At 43.6% G+C, this 15,710-nt stretch overlaps 1 protein-coding gene across 5 annotated transcripts; it reads right to left on the bottom strand.

Annotated features, from left to right (window-relative positions):
- Positions 1-817: 817 nt before the first annotated feature.
- Positions 818-14,691, bottom strand: LOC146026172 (general transcription factor IIE subunit 1-like). Of its 5 annotated transcripts, none has more exons than XM_083156628.1 (5): positions 14,526-14,691; positions 7,115-7,588; positions 3,731-3,932; positions 2,597-2,823; positions 818-1,437 (listed from the first exon to the last, which is right to left on the bottom strand). In XM_083156628.1, the coding sequence occupies exons 2-5, from the start codon at positions 7,560-7,562 to the stop codon at positions 1,052-1,054; spliced, it is 1,263 nt and encodes a 420-aa protein (XP_083012754.1). In that variant the 5' UTR covers positions 7,563-7,588; positions 14,526-14,691; the 3' UTR covers positions 818-1,051. The 5 variants fall into 5 exon arrangements, with proteins under 5 accessions (XP_083012754.1, XP_083012728.1, XP_083012737.1 ...); XM_083156602.1 differs by lacking the exon at positions 14,526-14,691 and adding an exon at positions 14,068-14,116; XM_083156611.1 differs by lacking the exon at positions 14,526-14,691 and adding an exon at positions 13,790-13,913.
- Between the last annotated feature and the right edge of the window lie 1,019 nt (positions 14,692-15,710).

Here is a 15,710-nt window from a genome sequence, read left to right as displayed (position 1 = left end):
ATTGATACAGTGTCCATCATGTCTACTATGTCGACAGTCGGGGCTTTGATATCAGTGTGAACCCTCACTGGAAAACCCTATATTCATTCGAGTCAATGCATATTTATTGGAACCACTTATGATATTGACAAAATCACAGCATCGGGTTTATCATATGGCTACATGTGATCATTTAGGGGCGTATTTGATCGTGGACGAGTTTTTCACCAGGTGAAAAAAACAGCAAAGATTCTCCTTTCAGTATTCAATAACAGGCATGTTCACCCATGCCATTTCATTATTTTTTTTTAGGGGGGGGGGGGGGGGCGCGAATCTGCATGGGGGAAAACTACCGATTTTGCGCCTGGTGAAAATTTTGGGATTGAATATGGGCCTTAAAGGGGACAGAGCGAAAAATCCAACTAACAGGATTTCTTTACATTTTTTTTTACAAAATGTTCTAAGTGTATTCGTTACTTTGAAAAGAAATTGGAAGCATTTTACTGTTTGAAGTGTTTACAATAAAAATATTCATGTGGATGGTGCAGGTTTCCTGAGTCTTCATGGGTGGAGTGCACATGTAAACTCTAAACAAATATATTTATTATGAGAGAGAGAGAGAGAGATGCTGTATCAGGCGACACTCTTGGACTGTAAGAATAAGGGATACCAGACTCCCAGATTTATTTAATCATCTTCAGGAACCTACATATATACACATACATACTTCTATATACTTCCCCACCAGGAGGGTCAGTGTTAATTCACTACCACCTTACCATTTTGTTCTTTATGGTATAGTAATGGCAATATAAGTGCAACACAAACACACAGGAGATGGATAAGATAGTATTTAATGGCTGGAACAGAGCAGTGTAACAGAACTTAGATGCTGTAAGGGTTTATTTATAGAACATAAACCAATATGCATAATACATATAAAGAAGGAAATAATATATACAGAACATTCAAGGAAGAAAGTAAATGATAATCACACTGCTCACTTATTAGTTTAGATGTATTATTTAGTCAGTATTTGGGACTAGCAGCCGGTTCAAGGGACTTGTAATTATCACTCAAATGCCGACTGGAACATTTGTTGTCCTATTTTGATATACGCCTCTCTCCCCTCATCATTCATAAAGGACACCAGCCCAGGATTCTGGCTGACTTCACTGTAGACGTGGGCTTGGCCACCAACCATGACCACTGGATCATCCGCCTCTACCTCCTCCACCTGCTCTGCGCTGGTTACCGGTTTTGGCTGTGCTGGCTTTATGCGCCTCTTCTCTTCATCCGACTCACTAGTATCACTCTCTGAATCACTTTTGCAGATTTGAGTCACTGCAGGACCAGACCCTGGTTTCAATTCATGGATTAACAGAGTTTTGATCACTTCATTGTCAGCACCAGTATATTTATTGGCATTTTCATCAACAGTCGCTGGATCGTCAGGGGCTGTGGATAAAATAGTGAATAAGGTTTTCTTTTTTAATTTTTTTTATCAATTTTCTGCTCAGACATTCTGTAATTATTAATGCTTCAGTTAGGTAATTTGTTGGTTTGTTAATTTGTGTAGTACTCCTAAATAATCAGACCAGGCTTAATGTAATTATTCTCCTAATGAAAGGATCATGGGAATAATACCCCTTTCACACTGCACTTGTAAAATGGTATATTGCCATTTTTTTCACATTTCAACACGTTTAAGGCTGCAGTGGGAAAGTGCCAGAGTTGATTTACCGGTTAAAGATAACCGGTATTTCAAAACGTTTAAAAAGCAGAGTCCTACACGTTTCAGAGCCGTTTTTTATGCAGTGAGAAATGCTCTGAAACGGTATTTAGCAAAAAACAACAGATTACAGGTCTGTGATAGGCTGTCCCCTGCCTTCTGCCTTGAAACGTGTTGAGGGGATTAAAACGGGTTGACTGATGTGAATGGTATTTAAACCGGTAATCACTGCAATGTCAAGGCTCAGACCCGTTTTAAATACCGTTTTTTTTAAAACGTTTAGGCAGTGTGAAAGTGGTATACGGGTGCTAAAAATATGTGTACATAGTCTTTACATTTTAAAATATTTTAAATTAAAAGTGCAAACAAATAAAAACAAATAATTAACAAACAGATTCCACAAGGCCGATATCCTATTACCAGTGATCGCAGATCATAGGCTCGCCCAGGGCTATCTAATTAGCTCTGACACAGATTATTGGGGGATTTGTGTGCTTGCCCACACAGGATTCACCGAACTTGGGCATTTTAATGCAAAGTGGGTCTTTTATTTGGGCAATCGAATAGGATAGCATGTTGAACCGCATTAAAACATTTGGACTTTTACCAATGTTTTGATTTTTTTTTTTTTTAAGTATACGCGCAGATGTATACACAGAATGTATGCATATACTGTACTGTTTGAAGTATAAACAAAAATTAAGATTCCACACTGTATCGGATACCTGCATTATATATGGAGCACCGAATTTTGAAATACTTTTGAAATACTTTCCGAATTTTTATTTACCTACCAGTTCTTAACATTCTCCAAAAAAACCACTGTTTTACTCACTTATGTAATTATCTGTTTTGATCATTACATCTTTAAATGATGATACTCACTGAGATTGGCAGTCACATCTTCCTGTTGGGCTTCATATACTGTACTAGCTGTCATCCACACAGGTTGCTCCTTCCCTTTCTTTTCTTTTCTCTTTTTCACTTCCGATTCATTTACATTAATGGTCACATTTTGGACATACATATTGCCCACAGATGAGTCTTTGTTAGCCCACTTTCCAAAGTTTCCTAGTTCATCCACAAGTGACGAGCCAGCATGCTGATCCAAGCTAAAGTAATTGGATTATGACATGTTTAGCAGTAGAGGTATCTGTAAAGTAAATTATCTTACAAGGAAACTTCTACAGGTAGTTGAGGCACCCATGCAGCATTGGACTCAAGTGTAATTATTGACTTTTGTTACTGGACTCACATGTGCACCGCACCACACATTCTTTCCCAAGCCCCCGAAGACTTACAACCACACAGGGAGGAAGAGTGAGTCGTTTATGGGATGTGTAATCACTAGCGAAGTACAGTAGAGGGCGGGATTGCTCAAAATGTATCTGTAATGAAGATGCATGTGTCTCCGTTAGGAGGCTAATCCTATTTTATGGGAAATTGCAAGATAATTGACAAGTGAATGTGTAGACAAACATACAGTATATGTAATCGCCATTTGTACCATTACATTAAGTTGTTGCAATCAAGATGGAACATCCGCATGACCTCATCATCTGACACTGTATTGAGGCTGAACCTAGGCCTATGTAGTCTCTGCGGCACCTCTAAATGCTGGTTCCTATGTTCTGTTTCTTGATCCTGGGCTCTTTAAGTCAGCTGGTGCAGGCCACATGAAATCACTGTCTGCATCCGGGCTACACCATAACCTGACTGTACCATAGCTGAGAGCAGGTAATGAGTGCTGCTGATAAGAAGTTGGTGGGCTCTTATTAGCATTCTGATTATTTGATGGTTTTTTTTTTGGAAGTGGTGCATTGAGGTGGACAGAACAAAGCACATACATTCAGGTATCGCATTTGCACACTGTTTTATAGCACAAGCGCTCCATATACCATTATTATTATTACCGGTATTATTATTATTATTAAAGCCTATATATTTAAAATGGAGCGGCTGTCTGTTTCTGGCCACCAATAGCATAGGTCCACTTATTATTGTTCAACAGGTACTTACTTGCCTGTGAGACCTGGGATTTCTGTAGGCTGCGGCTCCAGCAACTCACTAGGAAGAACAATATCTTCTGTTTCTTTAAGCAGCATAAAAATTGGTTCTATCTGCTCATTGAATTTAGCAAGTAAGGTTCTGGCGTCTCTTTTGGGCAGTGATGCAAAGTCCTCCTCTACTTCCACATTGCAGTAGGTACAGCGGAAGAGTTCTGCGGTGGGGACATGAAAGACCCGATTAACCACTGACCTAATATCCTTGGCATTACCCCAAATGGCCAGTTCAGCCTCTTTTCTACGCAATTGGACTAGATAGCTTAGAAATGGGAGCACTGATTGCTTTGTGTGTATGCCCTGCAGTGATGGCAATGCATGACGCTATCACCCACAGGGAAATCCAGTGCTTAAACTGGCTTTCCCTATATCACAGGGCTTTGCCTATTAAAAATAGGCAAAGCCCTGCTCAGCCAAAAAGCGGGGTGGCCCTGTGTGTATGGGATTTAAGAATATGGAGAGAAAAAGTTAAGAGAAGGTGGTAGGTTAAGGATTAGGAATAGGCTCAGGAGCGGAGGTTAGGATTAGGGGATACTCATCATCTGAACCACTGTAGTATGAGCCGGAAGTCATCATGATGTCACTGCAGCACCTGATGTACTAGATAAGTCACCACTAGACCACAGTATTTGTTTTGACAATATTCTAACTAGTTTGACATTTCATTAGTGTCGACATGATGGATGTTAACAAAATATACAGCAGCCATAAAAAGTTATCAGCTTTGTGGAAAGACCTAGACCTATTGCCATTCTATGTATGTTTTTCTGAACAGCCCTACATATCAGCCAATAGGTAGTGACAACTTTGTTGGCGCCAGTCCAACAATGGAGGACTGGCGTCAACAAAGTGGTCACTACCTAGTGGCCGATATGGGTTTGTTCAGAAAAACACACATAGAATGGCAATAAAGTCTATTTACTAAAAGAAGAAAAGAGAAAAAATCTGCGCTATATACCAACAACAACGTGTCACTTTTTAATCAGTATTGAGGTGTAGACCATATATACAACTGTGCACAGAGGACCTATACAGATAGGTTTAAGGCTACTTAAAAGACGTATATTAGTGCACAGAAGGTTCTAGCGGCGTTAATAAAGGGAAATGCCCATTCCCAAAAGGATCAAAAGTAGAAAAAGAGAAATATAAACGCGCTTGGAACAATATATAATATTAAGATATTAAGTATTTATTATACTAAGATACACTGGCCAGTGGACATCACAACACAAAACATATATAAAAAATACACAATATAAAAAAATTGATTAGTTAAAAGAACAAGAATTAGGTTAATCGTAACCTTGTTAGAGAACTGGTAGGGTTAATCCTATAAGGTTAATAAAGTTTATCCGGTATAGTTAATATAATGGATTTATTGGATCCAAAGAAGGTTAGTTTAACTTTGGTTTGATGTTTAATAGAATTGCCATGATATATGTCCACTTATAAGGAATAGAGGCCAGTGCTCTCTATCCTCTTGTCTGGCCAGACAGAAATTTAAAAAATAAAATAAAACAGCGCCTTCTTCAGATAGTGAGCTCTCACTATCTAAAGAAGCCGCTGAGACCCAAGGGAGGCGGAGAAACGAGTCATACCATAATTTGATTCTGTTGAGAGTCCATCTTTCTGGTGATCACACGGGATCCCCCCTGTCTACCTGCTGATACTATCACCCCACAACGAATGGCTGATCTGGGGTGCTACCAACACAGCTTCACACTCCTTAGTGAGTGGCTGATTCAGGGTACCACTACTACAGCTTCACAGAAAAACCCTGAGTTCCAGAGTCTGCACCATCAATAAGGATTACAAAAATCTACCTAAATTGGGGTGATTAACCACACAGCAGGTACCGGGAGAATTCTCCCTTTTTTTTTTTTTTTTATTCTGTCTGGCCAGACGAGAGGATAGAGAGCACTGGCCTCTATTCCTTATAGTGGACATATTTCATGGGAATTCTATTAAACATCAAACCAAAGTTAAACTAACTTCTTTGGATCCAATAAATCCATTATATTAACTATACCGGATTAACTTTATTAACCTTATAGGATTAACCCTACCAGTTCTCTAACAAGGTTACAATTAACATAATTCTTGTTCTTTTAACTAATCACATTTTTTAATTTTGTGTATTTTTTATATATGTTTTGTGTTGTGATGTCCACTGGCCAGTGTATCTTAGTATAATAAATACTTCATATCTTAATATTATATATTGTTTCCAGCGCGTTTATACTTATCTTTTTCTATTTATTAAAAGTCCATAAAAGAGTGTGGTTGCTACACTTCAGTTTTTCAGAAATTATATATATATATATATATATATATATATATATATATATATATATATATATATATATATATATATATTCATTCCACAATTTTAAACATTTACATTTAGGGGCCTAGTTCTTAAAAATGGCTCTGCAGCCCCAAGCACTAGCATTACTTTTCTCCACAACTATTTGGAATGGTGTTTCAGGGCTATTTTCATACCAGTCATGCGACTACGGTAAGAACCCATCCAGGCAAAAAAGAATTGTAAAATAATAGCTAATGCCACCACTTTACTGCCGGTTATGGACCTTGCTTGCCTAATTCAACTGTGGTCTGTACATTTGCAAGTCTATAGCCCCGTACACACGGGGGATATATATTGCCCAGTGTCTCCTTTTCATCAGCGACCAGAGATGGTCGCTGAAGAAAGGTAACCTCTGCCGGGGGAGCCACAGAGGTAATTAGCTGGTCACAGGAGCAAGCTCCTGCGACCAGCGATTACAATGGGGCTGAAAACGGGAGCGCGCACCCGGCGATTTATCGCCGGGGCACACTCCCATCACTGGCAATATGGTCGCCTGCGACCATATTCCCAGCAATTATAGCCCCTATCGCCCCCGTGTGTACACAGCTTAAGCCACTGGGACAGAATCCAAGGAAACTTCCCCAAAAGCAAACTTCTTACTATTAGTGTGGAGAGCCAATAACCTTTAAGTTGGTACAAAGCAGGATCCTTCATTAGTGATTAGTTTACTGACTATTATTACCAAATACATTTGCTATTACAATAAAAAACACAGCACAGTCTTCATACCCTTCAACATGACCCATTCTATTAAGTACCTTATACTCTGTTCCTGGATGATGTATCATCATAATCATCATCATCATCTGTGATGAAACATCCTTCTTATCAATTAACTAGTTCCACATACAGTAGGTGATGGCAATCACACATGAGGGAAGTCCTGGAACAGAGCATTTGGTACCTAAAGGAATGGGTCCTGTTTGAGGGTATAAATCTTCACAGAATGCAAACTACACACAATGGAAATACCTGTAAAAGGGTCAAATAGCTGATTCACCTCCAGGTCTGAGTAAGTGTTGAGACACCCAGGGCACTTAAAGGACGCTCTTATGGTGGACTCTCGCTCATCTGATTCGATCTTGCGGCGAACGTGATCCAATTTATATTTGATTACATCCACAAGTACTTTATAATTGATATAGTAATAATTGTGCTTGGTGCTCTTCCCATTTGCACCAGTTTCAACACGCATGCGGCACTTAACGAATTTATCCGCCTTTAGGGTGTTGAGTATTGTTCTAAGCTGCTTCTTTTCATACTTGAGGAGCTGCGCAATGTCCTCTTCCTTGACACAAGGGTATCTAATGAGCACTTCGAGGGCCAGCGAATGCTCCAGGCCATAGAACCCACGCACCATGTACTTGGCGAGTCGCTTGAGGGCAGCGGGCACTTCGGTCATTATGTCTTGATCTCCCATTGTAGCAGGACGATGTCCTCTATGGTCTACAGGCACAAATACAGAAGAGACAGGGTCATGGGCGCCTCTGTATTCTGCACTCAGGATCACCATAGGAAACTAGCCTCAGGCATAAGGAAAACAACAAGCAAAATACACTTTCATAACATGTGCAATGACTTTCCAGATCCTCAGTCTGAGCTATAAACCAGTAACAGGCCTGCTGTGAGTCTGTTCTATGCCAAATTCCCTATGGACTCCTTTTGCCAAAAGCCATGTTGTAACCATCTGTAATAGGCTCCAGAGTCTCAACAGAATGAATGCTGATTTCAGGCCTTTGCATCATGCAGCTAGGACATGACGCACTGTATATAGGGATCTAGGACAGTAGTGTAGAAGATGTTCAGTCTTATTTTTATTGAGAAAAAAAATGTGATCAACATTAGTGACCTGAGAAAATAATATGGCCAGTTATTATCTAACGTTATACAATAAGATTTCCGTTACACTGAGCTGCACCTTAGCTGATATAACTCAGACGTTCAATAAAGATAATAGTTTAATAATTAAACTAAATTCACAAAGTTTAAAGAAGGACCTGGGCCTTGAACACACCTTTACATTAAACCAGTGGGGTCCAACTCATGGCCCTCCAGCCGTTGTGGAACTACACATCCCAGCATGCCCTGCCACAGTTTTAGCAATCCATTATATAAAATCTATGTCAGGGCATGCTGGGATGTGTAGTTCCACAACAGCTGGAGGGCCATGAGTGTGACATCACTACATTAAACAGATAGATGTCAATGTAGCTGTACTACCACTATCAGTCACATTCTGAAAGTGCAACACCGGGTCAGTATAGTAAGTAATAGGTAACACAATGGGGCTCATCATGGCAGGTTGGGCATACACCCATTTGCTTAGTGTAACATAGTGTATGGTTAGATATGGTACTTGTGCCTTCTTACACCTGGAGAGGGGGTAAGAGTGGGGCACGGTGGGGGGGGGGGGGGGTTTCTGAGTACCCTGTGTGTATGGGGCTTAATTGACTGAGGTAGTTATTAAGCCACCTGTACTCAACCATGGATATGATTAGTAGCTGGACTGTGAGGGGGTGATGAGGATTGTCTCTGAAATACACTGGCTTAAGGCCCATACACACTAGAAGATAATTTTTTTCCAATCTGGCTATTTGGCTTGAAAATTTGGACATTTCTGGGAACAAATTACAATCGACCGCTTTCTCCCAAATGCTGGAAAATGGACAAAAGCAGTCATCTGCATAAAGGCCCGTACACACTAGAAGATATTGGGATCGAGAGTAACTGAGAAGTAGACGTGCCTGCTGGCTCTCCCACCTAATATCCTGGATTATAATCCTATTTCGGCGGCGCTACCTCCTGTATTTGCGATACAACAATCTGTGAGCCTCTCCTGCATCCCCTGCGGCAATTCAGCTGAGTCCTCCTTGCGTCTTTCTTAGCCTGTGGCCGGACAATCCTACCAGTGGGCCCTGCAGCGTGGTGCTCCGGGCTGCGCCATCAGCTACCGCCAGATGCTGTGCTGCGCGGGTGAGTCCCCCTGCTGATACCCGGCTGAGCTATTGGACTCTCTTCAGCGACTACCTGCGATGTTTATTGATTTGGACTAGATCCCCCCAGCTGTTCCCCGCAGTTCAGCTGGAATATATTGGTGGTCAGGGCGTAGTTGTGGCCATCTTGGAACCCACTGCCTGTGTATGTACGGAGCGCGTGGTGAGTGGTGAGTTGGACAGCTCCTTCTTGCTTCTCTGCCATTTTGAGTTCTATACTCCTGTCGCAGTCTGTCCCATCTGTGCATCAAGTGGCTGATCGCCATTAAAGCACTGGACACTGTGTTGATACCTCTACGGTGGGACAATTTATTATATGATGAACACCAGTCATGGATATTTCTCATCTCCTCACATATATTAAAGCCTCTACCCAGAGACTCCTTCATAAGCTTGATGCAATACAAATAAAATCTTCCCTTTCCATTGCCCCTGACAGAGGTGTTGAAGGGGATACAGATGATACACCAATTTGTTACACCCCTGTATATCCTATATGCCCAGAGGGTGCACTGTTGGAAAAACCTTCTGTTTCCTATACTTTTGTGACAGGGGAAGTCAGGGATGGAACTTTTCTCCAAGATCATTGCACTATTGCGTTTCCTGCAAATCCTACAACCCCAGTTATGGATACATCCTTCCTTATAAGTATTCCTGAGGCATCCAATGATGGAGATGTGATCACTGTACCTACCTGCAATGACCCTGCGATTCTTACTAAGCCTGTGTATGATGGGAAGTGGCTTCTTTGCGAGACTTCACCCAGATCGCTGGCCTACTGTCGCTCCACGTGCGAGAGCCAGGAGATGGCCGTGCTGCTCCCAATAATTCTACCCCTGTTCCTGTTGAATAATCTGATATTTCTAATATCCAAATATGCTGAACGCTCCGATACATATTCTGTTCTGTATGGGGATGGGACTGGTACTATATTTATCCCATACCAACATGTTTGCAGGTGGCCAGATTGATGTAATACTCCATTTACCTAATGTGGAGTCTCTTTCCAATTGTGCTCACTATACAATACATTATGTTGTTTTACATTATCATATCCTGCTATGATTTTATTTGATCTCATGTGTATGCTAAACTACATTCTGCTGCTTTCTATTATTGTATCCTGTTTAACATATATTTGGTCTTACTTGTCTGCTGATATTACTATATCCTCTCATCTATGACTGTAATCACAATATATATATACTTAATAATTTTCCTATACATGCTTCTGGTGGGAGAGCCAGTGTCAACTTAGTTAAGGTCATTAGTCTTTTGTCCCTATATTTGGGTGGGAGGGGGGTATAATTAGTTAGTGTTAAAGAAAGGGGGGGGGGGGGGTAAGATGTTTTAGGGAACCAGGTATGCCTGAGTTGGGGATAGGTCATACAGGTTGGGGGTTATGGGGAGGTTTGATTTAAGAGGGTTTTTATTTTTGTTTGACACGTCAGTGCCAGTACATTCTTTTAATATCCTGTTTTGATTTGGAAGGTGGATACTCTCTGTAAAATGTATGATGGGTGGACGTCTACATTTACCTGCAATATGATTATACCTTATGCATTCCTGTTCTTTTATACTAAATACATGCCCGAATGGCGCCTTCGGGTATTTCCGTTATAATACCCTGTGCTGGGAGTGCTCTTAAAATCCTGCATTTGATATTTGTTTTTCTCTATGTGTTGTTTTTATCCACTGTTTACGCTGCACTTTATCACATACTTGCTGCGTACTACCTGTGTATTGACGTGTCCACCAGCCTGTTTGTTTGGTTTCTTTTATAAAAATCAACAAAAATTATTGAATTTAAAAAAAAAGAAGATATTGAGATCAATCTCGTTCAGAAAGGGGCTTCTGAACGATATTGGTGGCAATATCTTCTAGTGTGTATGCCTAATATCTTTAGAAACACCCCCTTAATTTTTAACGATATTGACATCTTCCGGACATGCAGGTCAATCTGCCAATATTGCTCATGCTGTTTGCACCCAGTGTTCAGTGTGGATCAGGGCCGGACTGGGACCAGAAATCGGCCCTGGCATTTTGAGCACACAGGCCCACCTGCAGGAGGCGGGACCATTGCGCGGCCTCGCCGCGCGGCAAAAAGGGGGCGTGGTCTTATGGAAAGGAGGCGCAGCATCAGAAAAAGGAGGCATTACACATTATGGAACCTACTGTAATGCCCATTACAGAATATAAAACAATCTAGACCCCACCGGCTGCTCCCCGTGTATAGTAACAGGACACAACAGGCTGCTCCCCACTGCACGATGACAGAACGCCACAGGCTGCTCCCCACTGCACGATGACAGAACGCCACAGGCTGCTCCCCACTGCACGATGACAGAACGCCACAGGCTGCTCCCCACTGCACGATGACAGAACGCCACAGGCTGCTCCCCACTGCACGATGACAGAACGCCACAGGCTGCTCCCGACTGCACGATGACAGAACGCCACAGGCTGCTCCCGACTGCACGATAACAGAACGCCACAGGCTGCTCCCGACTGCACGATAACAGAACGCCACAGGCTGCTCCCGACTGCACAATAACAGAACGCCACAGGCTGCTCCCGACTGCACAATAACAGAACGCCACAGGCTGCTCCCGACTGCACAATAACAGAACGCCACAGGCTGCTCCCGACTGCACAATAACAGAACGCCACAGGCTGCTCCCGACTGCACAATAACAGAACACCACAGGCTGCTCCCGACTGCACAATAACAGAACACCACAGGCTGCTCCCGACTGCACAATAACAGAACACCACAGGCTGCTCCCGACTACACAATAACAGAACACCACAGGCTGCTCCCGACTGCACAATAACAGAACACCACAGGCTGCTCCCGACTGCACAATAACAGAACACCACAGGCTGCTCCCCACTGCACAATAACAGAACACCACAGGCTGCTCCCCACTGCACAATAACTGGACACCACAGGCTGCCCCCCTTGCACAATAACTGGACACCACAGGCTGCCCCCCTTGCACAATAACTGGACACCACAGGCTGCCCCCCTTGCACAATAACTGGACACCACAGGCTGCCCCCCTTGAACAATAACTGGATAGCACAGGCTGCTCCCCTTGCACAATAACAGGACTGAGGAGTCAGGACACCACGGGTGCAGGACGGGATGCAGACTGTCAAAACACCAACAGCCGGGTTCCCGACGGCCGTCGGCTATTTTCCCTCGTGGAAGAATAGAATAGTAGCGAGCCACTGTGCCTGCAGCGTGGCGAGCGCAGCGAGCCCGCAAGGGGCTTTGTTGCGCTCGCCATGCTGTCTGGGTCCGGCCAGTCGGGATAATGACTGTCGGGGTCCCGACTGTCGGACCCCTATACCACACCCGGACACCACAGGCTTCGCTCAGAGAAGTTTTCTGGGAGAAGCCTGTGGTGTCCTGACTCCTCAGTCCTGTTCTTTTCCTGAAGCCGCGACTATATCCTCCTGCACTGAGACACTTCCTCAGTGCAGGAGGCCGGCGGCCATTTTCCCGAAGTGCCGGCTATATCCTTAAAGCCGCGGCCAGCGCCGCTGAACAGAGAGGAGAGTCCCAGCCGTTGCCAGCGGCAAGCGGGACTCAAATTCAGCCCACCTGGCCAGAAGGGCCAGATGGCCAATCCGGCCCTGGTGTGGATGCACAATATCTTTCATGATCAGCTCAAGGGAAATTGTTCACCAATATATTTCATATCTTCTAGTGTGTATGGTCCTTAAATTGACCAATTTATCTGTAGGACCAATTTGTGTCTGTTGTCCATGTTTAGGAGAAAATGCTCAATTGTTATTCGCTCCCAAAAATTTCGCTCCCAAAAATTTCCAGATTTTCATTCCAACCAGTCAGATTGGAAAGATAATCTTCTAGTGTGTATGGGCGTTTAGAAGAATCTTTTGTATTTAGCCCCAATCAGTAGTTCATATGGCGTCAGTCTCTCCCAGGCCCACAGTATTGGCAGGGCAGGGATCTGGAAACAACATAGACCAATATGCAAATCAACTCAGAAAGCAGGCTTTACTGCTTACAGATTGTGCCTTATTAATAGTGCTCCTTCCCAGGGGTTAATGTGAGGGGGAACGGAGTTCCACCACCTCTAATGGAGAGGTGGGACATTTTAACCTCCACATTGGCCCTGAACAGTAATTCTCACAGAAAACCATTCTAGTTTGCAGGGGGATGCCAAAAGGCCCTGTGTCTGCCTAATGGGGGGAGGGAAGGGGGTGTAATTAGGTGGCATAGAGAAAAGAGTTCCCAAACCTCTACATGACCACTTTATACCCTGCATAAAAATTCCAAGTTAATGACATGTGCGCTATATTTTGTGTTGAAACAATATTTGAGACCGGCCTTTTACAAGACATAAAATCCACCTGCTGCCAGACTCACACGGAATTAGTTCTGATATACTGGTCACCGTATACCTACATTGTAGCTATACAGCCTATATATTCTATGATTACAGTACAAGTATTGAGCTATTATTGGTAACATAAGCATGAAGCCATGGCCCATCTAATACATAAAAGCCCTTGTGGCAAGTCATATACATTTGCAGACAAAAGGTTGGGATATTCATTAACAACTGTGTATTAACCTATAGCATAAGCTGCTGCAACATTACCTATTATACATGTACCTTACCTTACCAAATGCTTGGTCTCTCCACTATATTTATGGGAGCTATAACAGGTTAGCTGCAGCAATCACACTCAGCACAGCAGGATCTAATTAATGACACCACACAGAGATGATTCAGAGGCATATATAACCTGTGCTCTGTCTTTATTAAAGAGAAAGCTACCATTTTGTTTAGCATGTTGTATAGTACAGGCAGTGGCATAACTATACATTTTGCTCCCCCCGTGAAAAAAGTTTGTGCCCCCCCCCAGCCGTGCACACAGGGGGAAAAAATCACTCACCATCGACTATCACTTCTGCACCCTGCAGACCTCCCAACATGACCCCTGCCAGGAGGGACACAATGCTCTGTTCCTGGACTTCCCTCTTAATTATTGATTGCCATCACCTGTAGTGAAACACCTTTCTCTTCACTTCCCTGTTCAAAACAAGTGAGGGTAATTATAAATGAAGAGGGAAGTCCAGGAACAGAGCATTGTGTCCCTCTTGGAGAGGGTCATGTTGGGAGGTATGCAGACCCCTCCAGACCCTCTCTGCCCCCTGCAGAACCCACTGCCCTCTTTGGCCCCTGCAGACCTCTCAAACCCCTCTGTCCCTTGTACCATACTTGCCTACCTGACCCTCTCCATGCAGGAGAAAATGCTCTGCTCCTGGACTTCCCAGGTAATGTATGATTACCATCACCTGTGGGGAGCTAGGTAAAGGTGTTTCACCACAGGTGATGGCAATCATACATTACCAGGGAAGTCCAGGAACAGAGCATTTTCTCCCGCATGGAGAGGGTCAGGTAGGCAAGTATGCCTTGTACCCGGCAGCCCAGTGGGAGGGGAGAGGCTGCTCTCAGCATGAGGCCAGGGATGGTGATCTGACAGGCAGGCTGGCTATTGCAGGGAGCAGCCGGCGTTCTTGGCCTGGTGCAGTCACAGCACACAGGAGCTGAAGGAAGGTCCCAACTTCCAGCCCCAGACTGCAGCACAGCCTCCTACCCCGGAGCACACAACGCCAGCTGCAGCATAGCAAGCGAGTCCCTGCTATGACTCCAGACCACCACCACCAGTCACAAGTAAGCCCCCTCTGGCTCCGAGTCCTCATTCCCCCTGCTGCAGGCTGATTCACTACCCCCCGCCAGCTTCAAGCATGCCACTCAATCCTGCTTGTGCTGCAGACATGCTGCTGCTGACTTCCTCATGTGTGTGCTGGCCGTTGGCACCTTGGTCATTGCACTGCGGCACCAGGGAGCCGTGGCGCACAGTTTGAGAACCACTGGGTTAGGTACTTTTAGTGCGCCCAGCCGGTGCTGGCTCCAGCCGCTGCAGTGGCTGCCGCACGATAGTTACGCCGTTGCTAGGGTTACCAACTCATCCCTTTAATTTGGGACACATATTAATTACACAGGTTCTGTGGCTGGCTTTCACTTGGTTTTAAACTGCCACACTTCTAGACTCAATTTCACCTGGTTTTAAACTGCCACAGAACCTGTGTAATCAATATGTGTCTCGGATTAAAGGGATGAGTTGGTCACCCTAGCCGTTGTCCGTCTCTTTCAGGGAGAAAATGCTCTGTTCCTGGACTTCCCTGGTAATGTATGATTACCATCACCTGTGGGGAGCTAGGTAAAGGTGTTTCACCACAGGTGATGGCAATCCTACATTAGCAGGGAAGCCCAGGAACAGAGCATTTTCTCCCTGAATGAGAGGGTCAGGTAGGCAACCATGTGTATAGTATAAATACAATTGTATGTGTTTTATGACAACTTTATGATGATGCTCCTCCATCATTGTAGACCATTTGATCTGCTCCTTATCACCTGTCAAGAAAACAGTTTAGATCAGTTCTAATAATACTTCCTACGAGTGTTGGATTACCAGTTTCATATTTAATACATTTTATTACTTATTTTCATATTCTATATGTAAATAGAGAT

Source organism: Crinia signifera, chromosome 1 (genome assembly GCF_055691185.1).
Source record: "Crinia signifera chromosome 1, ASM5569118v1, whole genome shotgun sequence".
NCBI classification, from domain to species: domain Eukaryota; kingdom Metazoa; phylum Chordata; class Amphibia; order Anura; family Myobatrachidae; genus Crinia; species Crinia signifera.
The sequence above is the reverse complement of the archived record's forward strand: the minus strand, read 5'-3'. Positions and strand labels throughout refer to the sequence as shown.

Excerpts from the sequence above, each read along its gene's own strand:
- LOC146026172 (XM_083156602.1), bottom strand. The coding sequence starts at position 14,107 with ATGTTGGGAGGTCTGCAGGGTGCAGAAGTGATAGTCGATG. Across the intron at positions 2,824-3,730 it reads ATCCCAGGTCTCACAGGCAA|CTTGGATCAGCATGCTGGCT; the intron begins GTAAGTACCTGT and ends CAATTACTTTAG. Across the intron at positions 1,438-2,596 it reads AGATGTGACTGCCAATCTCA|CCCCTGACGATCCAGCGACT; the intron begins GTGAGTATCATC and ends TTTTATCCACAG.